Source organism: Narcine bancroftii, chromosome 4 (genome assembly GCF_036971445.1).
Source record: "Narcine bancroftii isolate sNarBan1 chromosome 4, sNarBan1.hap1, whole genome shotgun sequence".
Taxonomy (NCBI): domain Eukaryota; kingdom Metazoa; phylum Chordata; class Chondrichthyes; order Torpediniformes; family Narcinidae; genus Narcine; species Narcine bancroftii.
The window spans coordinates 197,230,756-197,244,026 of record NC_091472.1 but is presented as its reverse complement, the minus strand read 5'-3'; the positions used below and the strand labels follow the sequence as shown (position 1 = coordinate 197,244,026).

General features: G+C 52.3%; 1 protein-coding gene across 1 annotated transcript in view; it reads right to left on the bottom strand.

The window, feature by feature from the left end:
• Nucleotides 1-13,271, bottom strand: part of LOC138761434 (adhesion G-protein coupled receptor D1-like) — a 98,976-nt gene that overhangs the window by 36,914 nt on the left and 48,791 nt on the right. Inside the window, exons 13-14 of the mRNA XM_069933568.1 lie at nucleotides 6,528-6,681; nucleotides 5,195-5,261 (exon numbers count right to left, since the gene is read on the bottom strand). Coding sequence (XP_069789669.1) covers nucleotides 5,195-5,261; nucleotides 6,528-6,681 — 221 coding nt within the window. The remainder of the gene's footprint in view (nucleotides 1-5,194; nucleotides 5,262-6,527; nucleotides 6,682-13,271) is intronic.

The following is a 13,271-nucleotide window of genomic DNA, read 5'->3' as shown; positions in this document are numbered from 1 at the left end:
CAGTGCTCCATTGGGCATGTGGCAGCGATGCAAACACCTTGGTTCGGCTGAACCTGAAATACGGAGAGCAGTTCTGGTCGCCTCCTCCCCTCCCACCCCCCCCGCCCCCCACACACATCCCCATTAGAGGAAGGGTGTGGAGGTTTTGGAAAGGTGGACCAGGCTGTTGCCTGGATTTTCTGGGAGAGGTTGCACAAACATTTCTGAACATCAGGGAACTATATCGTCTGGTACCTTACTGTTGGAAGGCGAGTCACTCACCAGATGTCAGCATAGCAGTGCCAGAGCTCCATTGACACAGATTCGATCCTGACCCCCAGTGCTACCTTTGTCAGGCAGCGTCGGTATCCCTCAAGTACTCTGGGTGGGAACGACCCAGCGTTCAGCAGCTCGGAAGCAGGCCCTTCGGCCAAACATCCATGCTGACCAAGTAGGCCACCAGTTTGCCTGTGCTCGGTCCATATCCCCACCAGTTAACTGGCCACATTGCCCCCAGTGGAGCTGGGGTGCTGGGAGACCGGGGAGCTAATGGATAATGGGGAAACCAGGGAGGGCGATGGGATGCTCCAAGAGGTAGCATCTACTCGATGGGCTGAAGGACTTAGAGGGAAAATATAGCTACCATGGGCAACAAGAAGCAGGTTGACCATGCCCCTGCTGAAGTCAGCCCAGAGACACAGGGAGATAAAGGGGCATCCGAGGGAATGCACAGGCTGTTCAGCCCACTGATCCTTCTCCACCAGCACCCCATCGTGGCTGGTCGTTCATCTCAGTGCCACAATCCTGGTATCCACTGGTTCCCTAGGCATTCAAAGGAGGGCCCACTGCCACCTCGGGGCACTCACGACTGACAGGGAGTTCCAAAGATTTTCTGTCCACCGAGAGAAGAAATTCACCTCGTTCCTGGGAACGACAGACAGAAGGAGAGGGTGAGGAGTGGTTGGGGGGCAGAGGAGGGTGATGTGCCATACAGCGAGGAGGGAAAGAGAGAGTGTGTGAGAGGTGAGAGAGAGAGTGTGAGAATATTTGTGAGAAAGAGTGTGAAAGTGTGCAAGAAGTGAGAGAGAGGGTATGAGAGAGAGTGAGTGTAAGAGTGAGAGAAAGAGTGTAAGAGAGTGTTAAGTGTGTGTGAGAGAGAATGTGACAAGTGAGGGGGTGTGAGAGAGAGGGGGTGTGAGAGAGAGAGTGAGTGTGTGTGAGAATGTGAGAGAAAGAGTGTAAAAGTGTGAAAATGTTTGAGAGAGTGTGTGTGAGAAAGTGTGAGGGAATGTGATAGAAAGAATGTGTATGAGAGAGAGAGAGAGAGAGAGAGAGAGAGAGAGAGAGAGAGAGAGAGAGAGAGAGAGAGAAGGAAGGAAAGGGGATTGGTCCACCGATCTCCATTCATTTTCTTCCAACTCCAGTCAATCACCAGCCGGGCTCCAAACACCGCCCCTCACCCTCCCCATCCTTCACATTCTCCGAGTTCACCAGTCCCCTGCTGCCCCCATCTCACCCCTCTCCACTCAGTCCAGGTGCAACCAATCATTTCTTAGTTCCCCGTAAGCTGCTCAACCCGCTGGGCCCCCCTCCAACTCCTCTGTGGCTCCAGATTCCAGCACCTGCTACCTCTGGCATCGCCCATCATTGTGGGACGGCTCTCAGCTTGGGTCTGCCTCACCTCTCTCTGCCCGATTCTATGGCTCAATAAGGGCAGAGACCCATCGCTGCTGCAACCTCCAATTATCACCAGCCAAAGCTTTGAGCAGGAGCTGGTTGAAATTTTAAATTTAGATGTACAGCACGGTAATAGGCCATTTTGCCCCATGAGTCCGTGCTGCCCAATTTACACCCAATTAACCTACACTTCAGGTATGTTTCAAATGATGGGAGGAAACCAGAGCCCCTGGGGGAAAACCCATGCAGACATGGGGAGAAGGTACAAACTCCTTACAGAGACAGTGCGGGATTCAAACCACTTTACCAACCATGTCGCCCATTCCACTGAGTTCAATAAAGCACAGGTGGGTGACCCTGCACAATGAAGCAGGGCTTGGTATCAGCCAAAATCCATCCCACACAACCACCGCACCGTACTCGGAAAGATCCTATACGAATGTTCTCTGTGTGGGGAGTTTATCTCACCTGTCAGAAACGTGCTTGTGGCAATGGCAACTTTGGGCATGATGTGGCATTGGACTGAGAGCTCTGTGCGGGACACCAGGCCTGACGACCTCCGTTAACTAGCGAAACCAGTGCTCTGATGGGCTAACTGCATCCCACCAGCATTGCCCACCCCGGTGCTCTGCAGCCACTGGCACCCCATTGAAGCCGGCTCCCACAGTCTTTCGGATGTCCCACAGTCTTTCGGATGACCCCCAGCCGACGGCGACTGTCCCATGTTCCTCTTTGATTGGATGGAATGCTGCCCATTGCCAAGAGGCAGACAGGGCTCCGGCTCAAGGCCTCAATCAGCCGGCCGCCGCACTCCTTCCACAAGCACCTTGGGGACAGTGCTGCCAAATAGGCAGCAGGTAGGGACGGTCAGAGCCCCTGCCTGAGCATGGAGTAAAAGGGGTGGCTACAGGCATGGGGAGGGGCTGTGATGACCTGTGGGGAGAGGGAGGGGAAAAGGTGGTGGGGTAGAAGCAGCCCGCTCTGGGAGCTGTTTGCAGAGGAGCTGGGAAAAATGTAAAGGTGGACCCTTCCTGGTGGTGGTGGGGAGAGTGGAGGAGGATCGGGAGGGGAGGGTAGGGTAAGGGATAGTGGGGTTGGAGGAAGAGTGGGAGGAGAGTGAAGAGAAGGGGGAGAGTGGGGGGAGAGAGGGGGTGGGGGAGAGGGGGAGGGAGAGAGAGTGGGGGAGAGAGAGTGGGGGAGAGAAAATGAGAGGGTTAGAGGACAGAGTTAGGATAGAGGGGAGAGATGGGGTGAGGGGAATGGAGGGAAGTGTGTGAGAGACTGGGAGAGAGGAAATGAGAGGGTTAGAGGACAGAGTTAGGATAGAGGGGAGAGATGGGGTGAGGGGAATGGAGAGAAGTGTGTGAGAGACTGGGGGAGATTGGGAAATGGGGAGATGGGGAAACGGAGGGAGACAGGGAAACGGGGGAGTCAGGGAGACTTGGCAGATACAGGTGATGTGGAAGATGGGCAGACTGGGGGGGAGGAAAGACTGGGGGGGGAGCAGGCTGAATCACCCAGTGAGTGTGGCCACAGGACGACCTCTGCTCTCCCCCTCAGTGCTGTCTCACCACGAGCTTTGGATCTCACTCAGCGTTCAAACCGTTCATTCACACGCGTTCACATCCCAGAGTCAGGTAACCTGCAGGAAATGACCAGCGCTTCCCAGTAGCCTCCAGTGCAGCATCTTCTCCTGCCCCGTTAACCATGCTGACACTCTCAGGTTGATTCTGAGCCATCACACTGCATGATAGTTATATTTTGGCGGATAAGACAGTACCCGAAAAGCACCCCCCGAAAAGGGGTTGTCCTCTGGGCCAGATACAAAAACAGGGACCTTAATATTCTACCGAAAACACCACTTGATTGGTTCCGTAACCCACCCAGACCCCACCCTATAACAAATTTTTAAGATATTAAATGTGGTGTTAAACCAATAAAAGGATGGTAAAATTTTTAAAAATTTAAAATCCTTGAAAATCACAAGCTTCATGGTCTGAGGCAAAGAACTGGGCTGGCACACCTGGACTGTCATACTGGCCCCAGCCTGAATCTGGTGAGTCCGCTTCATCCTCAGTGTCCCACAATAAATCATCCTGTGCACTAGAGACTTTTAACTTAACACTTGCTTCCAACTTTCTTCGTTTTGCTAGTGGCTCAGTGATAACAACTCGATTAAAACAAAAAGTTCTGGGGTCATCTTATGCCACCGGTGTGAGCTAAAACCATGGAATTCAGACTGAAATTGGGGGGGTGGTCTCGTCTTATCTGAAGGTTGCCTTTCCCATTGAAATATACGGTAACTTTCTGACGTGGTCATGACTTCTGGACATCCATGCAGGAGGCAGTGAGAGGCTGTCCCCACAGCTCAGCACTGTGGACGGGGAGTATCGTCCACACCCTGCCACACTGGTCAAAGCCTAGACGTGCAGCACGGGACCAGGCCTGACAGCCTAACCAACCACCACTGCACATAAGTTCTGCACTGCTCCTGTGGCATTCTCCCCACCTTCCCATCAACCTCTCCCCAGGTCCCACCCCTCTCCCACACACCTGTGGTCAACTCACCCGCCCACCTTTGGGAGGAAACCAGAGTGCCCAGGAGAAAGCCACGCGGTCACGGTGAGTTCATCAAGGAAGTCGGCAGAGGCTGGGGTCGAGTGCAAGGAGCGAATGTGCTGGAGAAGCCCAGCAGATCATTCAGAGAGACCTAGATCTGAGGAGGGGCCACACCGGCAACCTCCTCCATCACAATCAAGGAAGTCCCTTGGAGCCAGGGCGTGAGGACAACTGACTGAGTGCAGGCGACGGAGTCAGCCAATGGTTCCGATCGGGAGACCTTGAAGCTACAGGGGAAGGGCAGGCTGCTTTCTGATGTTTCACTGAGAAGGGGGATTAATGTTTGGTGGTGGGGGGGGGGATTTAAATTCATTGGTTTCCCTGGGAAGGTCACAGTTCACCAGCTGATTCCACTGTGAGGGGTCACAGTTCACCAGCGGATCCCCAGGATACAGTTCACCTGCCAGTTCCCCGGGAGGCTCACCGTTCACCAGCCAATTCCCCAGGAGGGGTCACAGTTCACCAGCCGGTTCCCCAGGAGGGTCACAGTTCACCAGCCAGTTCCATGGAGGGGGTCACAGTTCACCAGCCAGTTCCATGGAGGGACACAGTTCACCAGCGGATCCCCAGGTGGATACAGTTCACCAGCCAGTTCCTGGGAGGGGTTCATAGTTCACCAGCCAGTTCCCTGGGAGGGTCACAGTTCACCAGCCGGTTCCCTGGGAGGGGGGTTCACAGTTCACCAGCCAGTTTTCAGAAATGGTCATCCTTATCCTGCATGTCATGCTCCCTCTCTACGCGACATATCCCCAAAACTAACTCCATCCCTGGCCCCGATTGATCCCATGTGCCAACCTTGGGATGGCCGGTACAACAACAGCCCATCTGTGTGATGGCCGATGTTTCACAGCCCATCCCCCCACTGGGGGCAGATTGGGGGCTCAGATGCCCAGCGTGTGCCACAGCACTAGGTACTCACTTGTCCGCACTGCCGTAGCTGTCCAACGCAGAGGTGACAGATACCACACAGATCACCAGGGGCGAGCCTGGATGGAGACAGGGCTGTCAGGCTCCAACACACACATGCAGCACACAGCTTCTGCCCAAATCTGAGCCTCTCCCTCCCCAATGAGTTGGCTGGCATGCACGGGGGGCCAAGACCTGCATGTGGATTCCTCGTACAGTCAGGGACAGCGCAGGTGGGCACATCCGTTCCCAGACCCAGCCTTGCTGCTGTGTCAGGAGGGTAACGAGAGCCGAATTACCCCATTCACAAGAAGGTCAAAAACAGGAGCAGGAGTCAGCCATTCGGCCTATTGAGCCTGCTCCGCTATTCAATGAGATCCTGATCGGCTCATCTCCACCTACCCGCCTTTCCCATATCCCTTAATTCCCTACTATGTAGAAATCTATCCAACCTTCTCAAATATATTCACTGCTTCAATGGGCAATGAATTCCATAGATTCACCACCCTCTGGGAAAAGCAGTTCCTCCTCATCTCCATCCTAATCCTACTACCCTGAATCTTGAGGCTACGACCCCTAGTTCTGGTCTCCCCCCACCAATGGAAACACCTACCTCGATCTCATCGTTGCCTTTCATAATTAGATGTTTCTATAAGATCCCCTCTCATTCTTCTAAACTCCAGTGAGTACAGTTCCATCCCACCTCATAGGCTAACCCCTTCATCTCTGGAATCAACCTGGTAAACCTCCTCTGCACTGCCTCCACAGCCAGTATATCCTTTCTCAAGTAAGGAAACCAGAACTAGTACTCCAGATGTGGTCCCACCAGTACCTTGTTCAGTTACACCATAACTTCCCTGCTCCTACATTCAATCCCTCCAGCAATGAAGGCCAACATTCCATTTGCCTTCTTGATAACCTGCTGCACCTGCAAACCAACCTTCTGCGATTTATGCACAAGCTCTCTCAAGTCCTTCTTCACGTCACCATGCTGCAATCGCTTGCCATTTAAATAATAATCTGATCTTCCATTTTTCCTTCCAAAGTGGATGACCGCACATTGTACTCCATCTGCCAGACCCTTGCCTACTCACATCCTTTCTATATCTCTCCGTATCCTCTGCACAATTTGCTTTTCCACTCAGTTTAGTGCCATCAGCAAATTTAGATGCGTTACACTTCCAGATCTCTTGGTCAGGCACTTTGGCACCAGGAGTGGGGGGGGGGTTGCCAAGGAGAGGGTCCTGGCACAACAGTTTGAGCAATCAGCTCACTGAGCAGTGGCACTGTCCCACCTCTGCTGTCACCCCTGACCTCACCGATCGCCTGCCATCACTGCCACTCACCCCAGCCGATCCCATAGTAGTAGGTGTGCTTGCTTTCTTCCGAGCCAAACACTTTGACGACCATGTTGTAGAGGTGAAGGCCCTCGACTAGCATCCAGGAGAAGGCGCTCAGGAAGAAGAAGTGTAGGAGGATGGCCAGGATCTTGCACGGAAGCTGGTTGGGCAGAGAGGGTCTGTTAGTCTATTGGTCATGCCTCATACCCCCTCCACCCACACCTTCCAAAGCCCAGAGGCGGCGGCACTGGCGCTGGTGGGGACCGGGAGAACAGAGACACAGCACTGCTACGTGTGGTCCTACTGCCCGCTCATTACATCAATGGGTCCAATCCCGGGGAGCCGGGTCACAGCACTGCTCCATATAGTCCTACTGCCCAGTTGTTAAACTGAGGGACTCAGGGATCAGAGACCTAGCTCTTCTCTGCAGGGTCCTACTGCCCGGTCATTACATTCATCAGATGCTGGGGAGGAGTGATGCAGCTCAGCTCTGCAGGGTCCTACTGTCTGGTCATTACACCAACAGCCAAGGGGGAGTGGAAACACAGCATTGCTCTGCAGGGTCCTACAGCCTGACTGTTATACCAATGGCCCTGAACAGGTTTAAACTGCCTGTAGAACAGATCTGGTGGTGTTTTGTTAATAATGGCAAAGCCACGGGGAACTGTGCCTAAGCTGAAGGCACCCACATCAGCAGCGGACCATGAGGGGGTGTGGGTCTGGGGGAGCAGTGGACCTGAGAAGGAGAAGCCTGGGAGAGAGGATCCCGCATGGGAAAGAGACCACAGCAGCAGGACGAGCAAGGGGCTCACAGCCGGTAGGACCCTCACAGGCTGCAGGGCTGCTGGAGACCAGCTGGTGGGATCCAGGGATCAGGACTGAGATCAATGAGGGTGCCGATGACAAGCAGGGCAGACCGTATCAGGGGTCCGGAACCTGTGGGTGGAGGGAAAGGGATGCCTGGTGCTTGAGGTCACCATTGGAACGGACAGCAGGCTGTCCAGCTATGGAGGTTACGGGAGCTCAGGCAGCTTCAGTGGTGGTGGCAGGGGCCACGGAGTCTCAGAAGGGACTCTCCATTGCTTTTCTTTCTCATCTTGGTGAGGGCTGGGGGCGCTGGACTCGTGGTGACTCTGCACCTTTACCAGGGCCAACAAATCCACTGCATTATGTGTGTGTCGATGAAGGAATCTCAAGAAAATCAAGGTAACACATGTTGATTGTGGATGTATTCATGGAGCTGCCCATGAGATCTTGCTGTGCACCATCAGGCCATCAACCACACTACCCAAGAGAGTACATTGCAAGAAGGGCCTCACTGGGTAAAGATCAGGGCAGAAGTGTGACAAAACGCTAGTTCTTTGGGGTCGTGTCAGTGGTCACTTCGTACTTCTCAGCCTGTATTCACCAGGCACACGACATTCATTGAACATAGAGCATTGCAACATGGAACAGACCCTCCAGTCACTGATGTTGTGCCAACCAATATATTCCCACCAAAAAGAATTAAAATTTCCAACCCCATAACCCTCTATTTTCTCTTCATCCATGTGCCTGTCTAAGAGTCTCTGAAATGCCCCTCATGTTTCAGCCTCCATCACCATCCCCAGCAAGGCATTCCAGACTCCCACAACTCTCTGCATTAAAAAAATCTTACCCTTGATGTCTCCCCTAAGCTTCCCTCCCTTCATTTTGTACACATGTCCTCTGCTGATTGCTATTCCCACCCTGGCAAAAAGGCGGTGGCTGTCCACCTTATCTATGCCCCTCTTGTAGACCTCTATTAAGTCCCCTCTCATCCTTCTTCGCTCCAGAGAGAAAAGTCTCAGCTCTGCTAACCTTGCCTCATAAGACTTGTTTCCTAATCCAGGCAGCATCCTGGTAAATCTCCTCTGCACTTTCCCCCTCTCCTTCCTATAATGAGGTGTCCAGAATTGAACAAAATACGAAGTGTCGTCTCACCAGAGATTTGTAGAATTTCAATATGACCTCTCTACTTCTGAACTCAATACCCCTATTAATGAAGCCCAGCATCCTATAGACCTTCTTAACCATCCTATCAACCTGTGCAGCGACCTTGAGAGATGAATGGATTGATCCCAAGGCTGTTCTATTCCTCCACACTGATAAGTATCCAACCATTAACCATGAACTCAGCCTTTTAGTTTGTCCTTCCAAAATCCATCACCTCACAATTATCTGGATTGAACTCCATTTGCCACGTCTCTGCCCGACTCTACATCCTGTCTATATCCTCTTGTAACCATCGATAACCTTCAGCTCCACCCACAACTCCTCCAGCCTTCGTGGCATCCGTAAACTTATTGACCCATCCTTCCGCCTCTTCACCGAGGACACAAAAAGCAGATACCTGCGGAACTCCACCAGTCACCGACCTCTTGGCAGAATACTTCCCTTCCACCTCGGCTCTCTGCTTTCTACAGGCAAGCCAATTCTGAATGCACTCAGCCAAGGTTCTATGGATCCCATTCGCTGCTTCATCTGTCCATCAGATTATCCTTGTGTTTGTCACATTATGGCAGTAACGGAGAGGGTGCAGAGGAGATTCAGTTGAGAGGAGTTGTAACCTCTCTCACCAAAAGGCCTGCTAACCATCAGTCCAGCTACAAAACGTGAATGGCGCAAGGACTCAGCTAGCCAGACAGACACCGGTGGAGAGAGCAAATTTCAGGTCTGGGCCCTTCCACAGATGCAGCTGGCCTGACTGAGTTCACCCTGCAGAGGCAAGAGGGCTGAAGGGTGAGGACCACGGCAACTCTGTTCCTCTTCTGTCTTTGGTGGGGAAGCTGGGAGCGGGTCCGTGGGAAATGGAGGAGGTGCCCGGCGAGAGCCCCACCAACCAGTGGCAGTGGTGAAGCCAAGTTCCCAGGAGGAGGAGGCCACCCCGGTGCTCACGCTGAGAACAGATGCAGCAGGGGTGGAGACACTGAGGGAAAGGAATGGCGCCCTTACAGGAGGCAGGGTGGCCGGAGGTGTTTGTATAGGAGCCCAGGGATTTACAGTGGATCATCTATGGGCAGCTAGGGGTTAGCGTGACACTATTACAAAGCCAGTGAAATGGGTCCGAACCCAGCACTGTCTGTAAGGAGCATGTCCTCCCCCGTGTCTGCATAGGTTTCCACCTGCCCTTCAGAAACATACGGGGTTGTAGGTGTTTGGACAGCACGGGCTTGCAGCCACAGGGGCCTGTAGCTGCGCTGAACGTTTAAATGTAATATCGTTCCCCTGAGGTGGACAGAGCGATGAAGGGAAGGAAGGGAGGTGAATTTGAGGCAAGGCTGAAAATACAGCAATGGTGATAGCATTGGCCAGTTATCTGTAGGTGCAGAAGCAGCACCAATGGGGGAGAGGCTGTGTGGTGGGGAGAGACCAGCTTGCCTTCTCCGCTGTCTCAGTGGCCAGGGTGGGTTGCAGTCGGCAGGGACAGAAGAGGCATGCTGCTACTGGGGAAGGAGAAGGGTGCAGTGAAAACAGTGAGGTCTCAACGAGTCAGGCCAAGTCCGTGGGGAGAAGTGGTCATTCGCCGTGGCGGAGCACACAACGTTCCAGCACATTGCAGGGCCTTCAGCCCATGATGTGGTGCTGACCCATGATCCTCGGCAAACTGATCCTTCCCCACCTCACACCCAGAACCTCCATTTTTCATCCATCCATGCCCTTTGAATTGTACCACCCTCTTCCACCAGCCCCGGCAATGCATTCCAGGCGCTTACCACTAGGTGGTGTCACTAGGATTGGTGTCACCCAGTGCGGTAACTCATGGTGTTACCACCACCCCCCTTCATGGACTCCCTCCCTTACCAGACCGTACAGAATCCTTAATAATGTGTTTTGTACTAACGTTACTCGTAGATCGGAATTCCCGTAGATCACTGAGTGTAACGACAATTACACCTTTAAATTACAATATTGTCTACAGCCTAAATGTATTTACACTTAATTCCTACTTCATTCTCAAAAAAGGATATGGATTGAGGTTCACAAATATTAATCACCAAAATATTGTGGCTGAAGCACTGCACAAAAGTTTTATAGACAGTCATTTTGACATTACCCCCTCTGACAGTGTAACCTGGTGTGGTCCACACCCCCCATAGTGATGCCAGAGCCTACCACCCTCTGAATAAAATCCTTGCCCCTGACGACTCCTCTCACCTTAAACAGACGCCCTCTGCTATTCACTACCGTGGCCCCAGCGAGAAGGTGCTGGCCATCTGCCCCACCTGTCCTCCATAATCTTATGTACGAGTCAGCGGGTTAATGATATCTTGTGGGGGGTGGGGGTACCTTGACACTTCCTGTTCGATGCGGCTCAGTACGCGGGGGATATTGAAGGTGCAAAAGCCAATCGCCCAATGTGCCGTTCCCTTGGATAAATTCGGCAGAAATCGCTGCACTCCAGATAATGGTTCTTAGTTTAGACTTAAGGCACGGTTACAGACCCTTCCGCCCCGCGAGGCCGTACTGCCCCAATGATCTACAAACCCTTTTTTTTTTAAAAAGGGTGGGAGGAACCCAGAGGAAACCCATGCAGTCACGGGGAGAACATACAAACTCCTTATAGACAGCGTCGGGTTCAATCCCGCTTCGCTGGTGCTGTAACAGCATTGCAGTAACCGCCACGCTAACCGTGCCGTCTCCAAATTTAGACACGCAGTGCGGTCACAGGCCCTTCCAGCCCACGACCCCATTTGCCCAAATATCTTAATTAGCCCACAACGCTCGTACGTTTTGAATGGTGGAAGAATACCGGAGCGCATGGGGAAAATCCACGCAGTCACGGGGAGAGCATACAAACTCCTCACAGACAGCACTGGATTCGAACCCGGGTCACTGGTGATGTAATAGCAGCTATTCAGATGTCATTTCTTTACTCCAAGCCAGTGGCCCATTAAATGAGCATGTCTTTGCTGTGCAGAGAACAGGACACCTTCTTGTAAAGTGGCTGGATTCTCTCACCATCTTTTCCCCATTGGAGGGGCTCCAACACAACGCTGTGGCTAGGAACATCTTTCTTCTTCTTTGACTTGGCTTCACTGACGAAGATTTATGGAGGGGTAATGTCCACGTCAGCTGCAGGCTCGTTTGTGGCTGACAAGTCCAATCCGGGACAGGCAGACACGGTTGCAGCTGTTGCAAGGGAAAATTGGTTGGGTGGGGTTGGGTGTTGGGTTTTTCCTCCTTTGTCTTTTGTCAGTGAGGTGGGCTCTGCGGTCTTCTTCAAAGGAGGTTGCTGCCCACCAAACTGTGAGGCGCCAAGATGCACGGTTTGAGGCGATATCAGCCCAATGGCGGTGGTCAATGTGGCAGGCACCAAGAGATTTCTTTAGGCAGTCCTTGTACCTCTTCTTTGGTGCACCTCTGTCTCGGTGGCCAGTGGAGAGCTCGCCATGTAACACGATCTTGGGAAGGCGATGGTCCTCCATTCTGGAGACGTGACCTACCCAGCGCAGTTGGATCTTCAGCAGCGTGGATTCGATGCTGTCGGCCTCTGCCATCTCGAGTACTTCGATGTTGGTGATGAAGTCGCTCCAATGAATATTGAGGATAGAGCGGAGACAACGCTGGTGGAAGCGTTCTAGGAGTCGTAGGTGATGCCGGTAGAGGACCCATGATTCGGAGCCGAATAGGAGTGTGGGTCTGACAACAGCTCTGTAAACGCTAATCTTTGTGAGGTTTTTCAGTTGGTTGTTTTTCCAGACTCTTTGCAGACGATGCCGCTTTAGTTACCCATTCAGAGCCAGCTCTTCAGTGCTTGACGTCCTGTTTTGCGGAAACTGCCAAAATGTTTGGCCTGGAAGTCAGCCTGAAGAAAACTGAGGTCCTCCATCAGCCAGCTCCCCACCATGACTACCAGCCCCCCCACATCTCCATCAGGCACACAAAACTCAAAACAGTCAACCAGTTTACCTATCTCGGCTGCACCATTTCATCAGATGCAAGAATCGATAACGAGATAGACAAAAGACTCGCCAAGGCAAATAGCGCCTTTGGAAGACTACACAAAAGAGTCTGGCTAGGAACATAGGAAGTAGGAACAGGAGTAGGCCAAAAATGGCTCATCGAGCCTACTCCGCCAGCGCAGGAGACATCCTCACTAGAGTGGCCTAGTGGCTCTCAGTCCAGGAATCAGTGCTCTGGCACTGAGGGACCTGCTGCCTCGCTGAGAGCACCGTCTTCCTAACAGGACATTAAACGGACAAGTATCAGCTCATCAGCACTTAATGTTCCCGTGAAGATGACTTACAAACCTTATAAATTACCCTCCTTTCAGAAAAATAACCAGAAGGCTGAGTCCAGGGTTAATGGCCAGTTGCTTAAGAGTGTGGATGAACAGAGAGACCTTGTGATTGAAATCCATATATCGCTCAAGGTCGCCGAACTGGTTGATAGGATAGTTAAGAAAGCCTATGGGATGCTGGGATTCATTAATTCAAGAGTAGAGAGGTCATGTTGCAACTCTACAAATCTCTGGTGAGACCACATTTAGAATATTGCGTCCAGTTCTGGTCACCTCATTACAGAAAGGATGTGGAAGCTGTGGAGAAGGTGCAGAGGAGATTTACCTGGATTGGGAAACAAATTTTATGATGCAAGGTTAGCAGAGCTGGGACTTTTCTCTTTGGAGCCCAGAAAGATGAGAGGTGACTTGATAAAGGTCTACAAGATTATGGGAGCCATTGATAAGGTGGATGGCCAGAACCTGTTTCCCAGGGCAGGAATAACAAA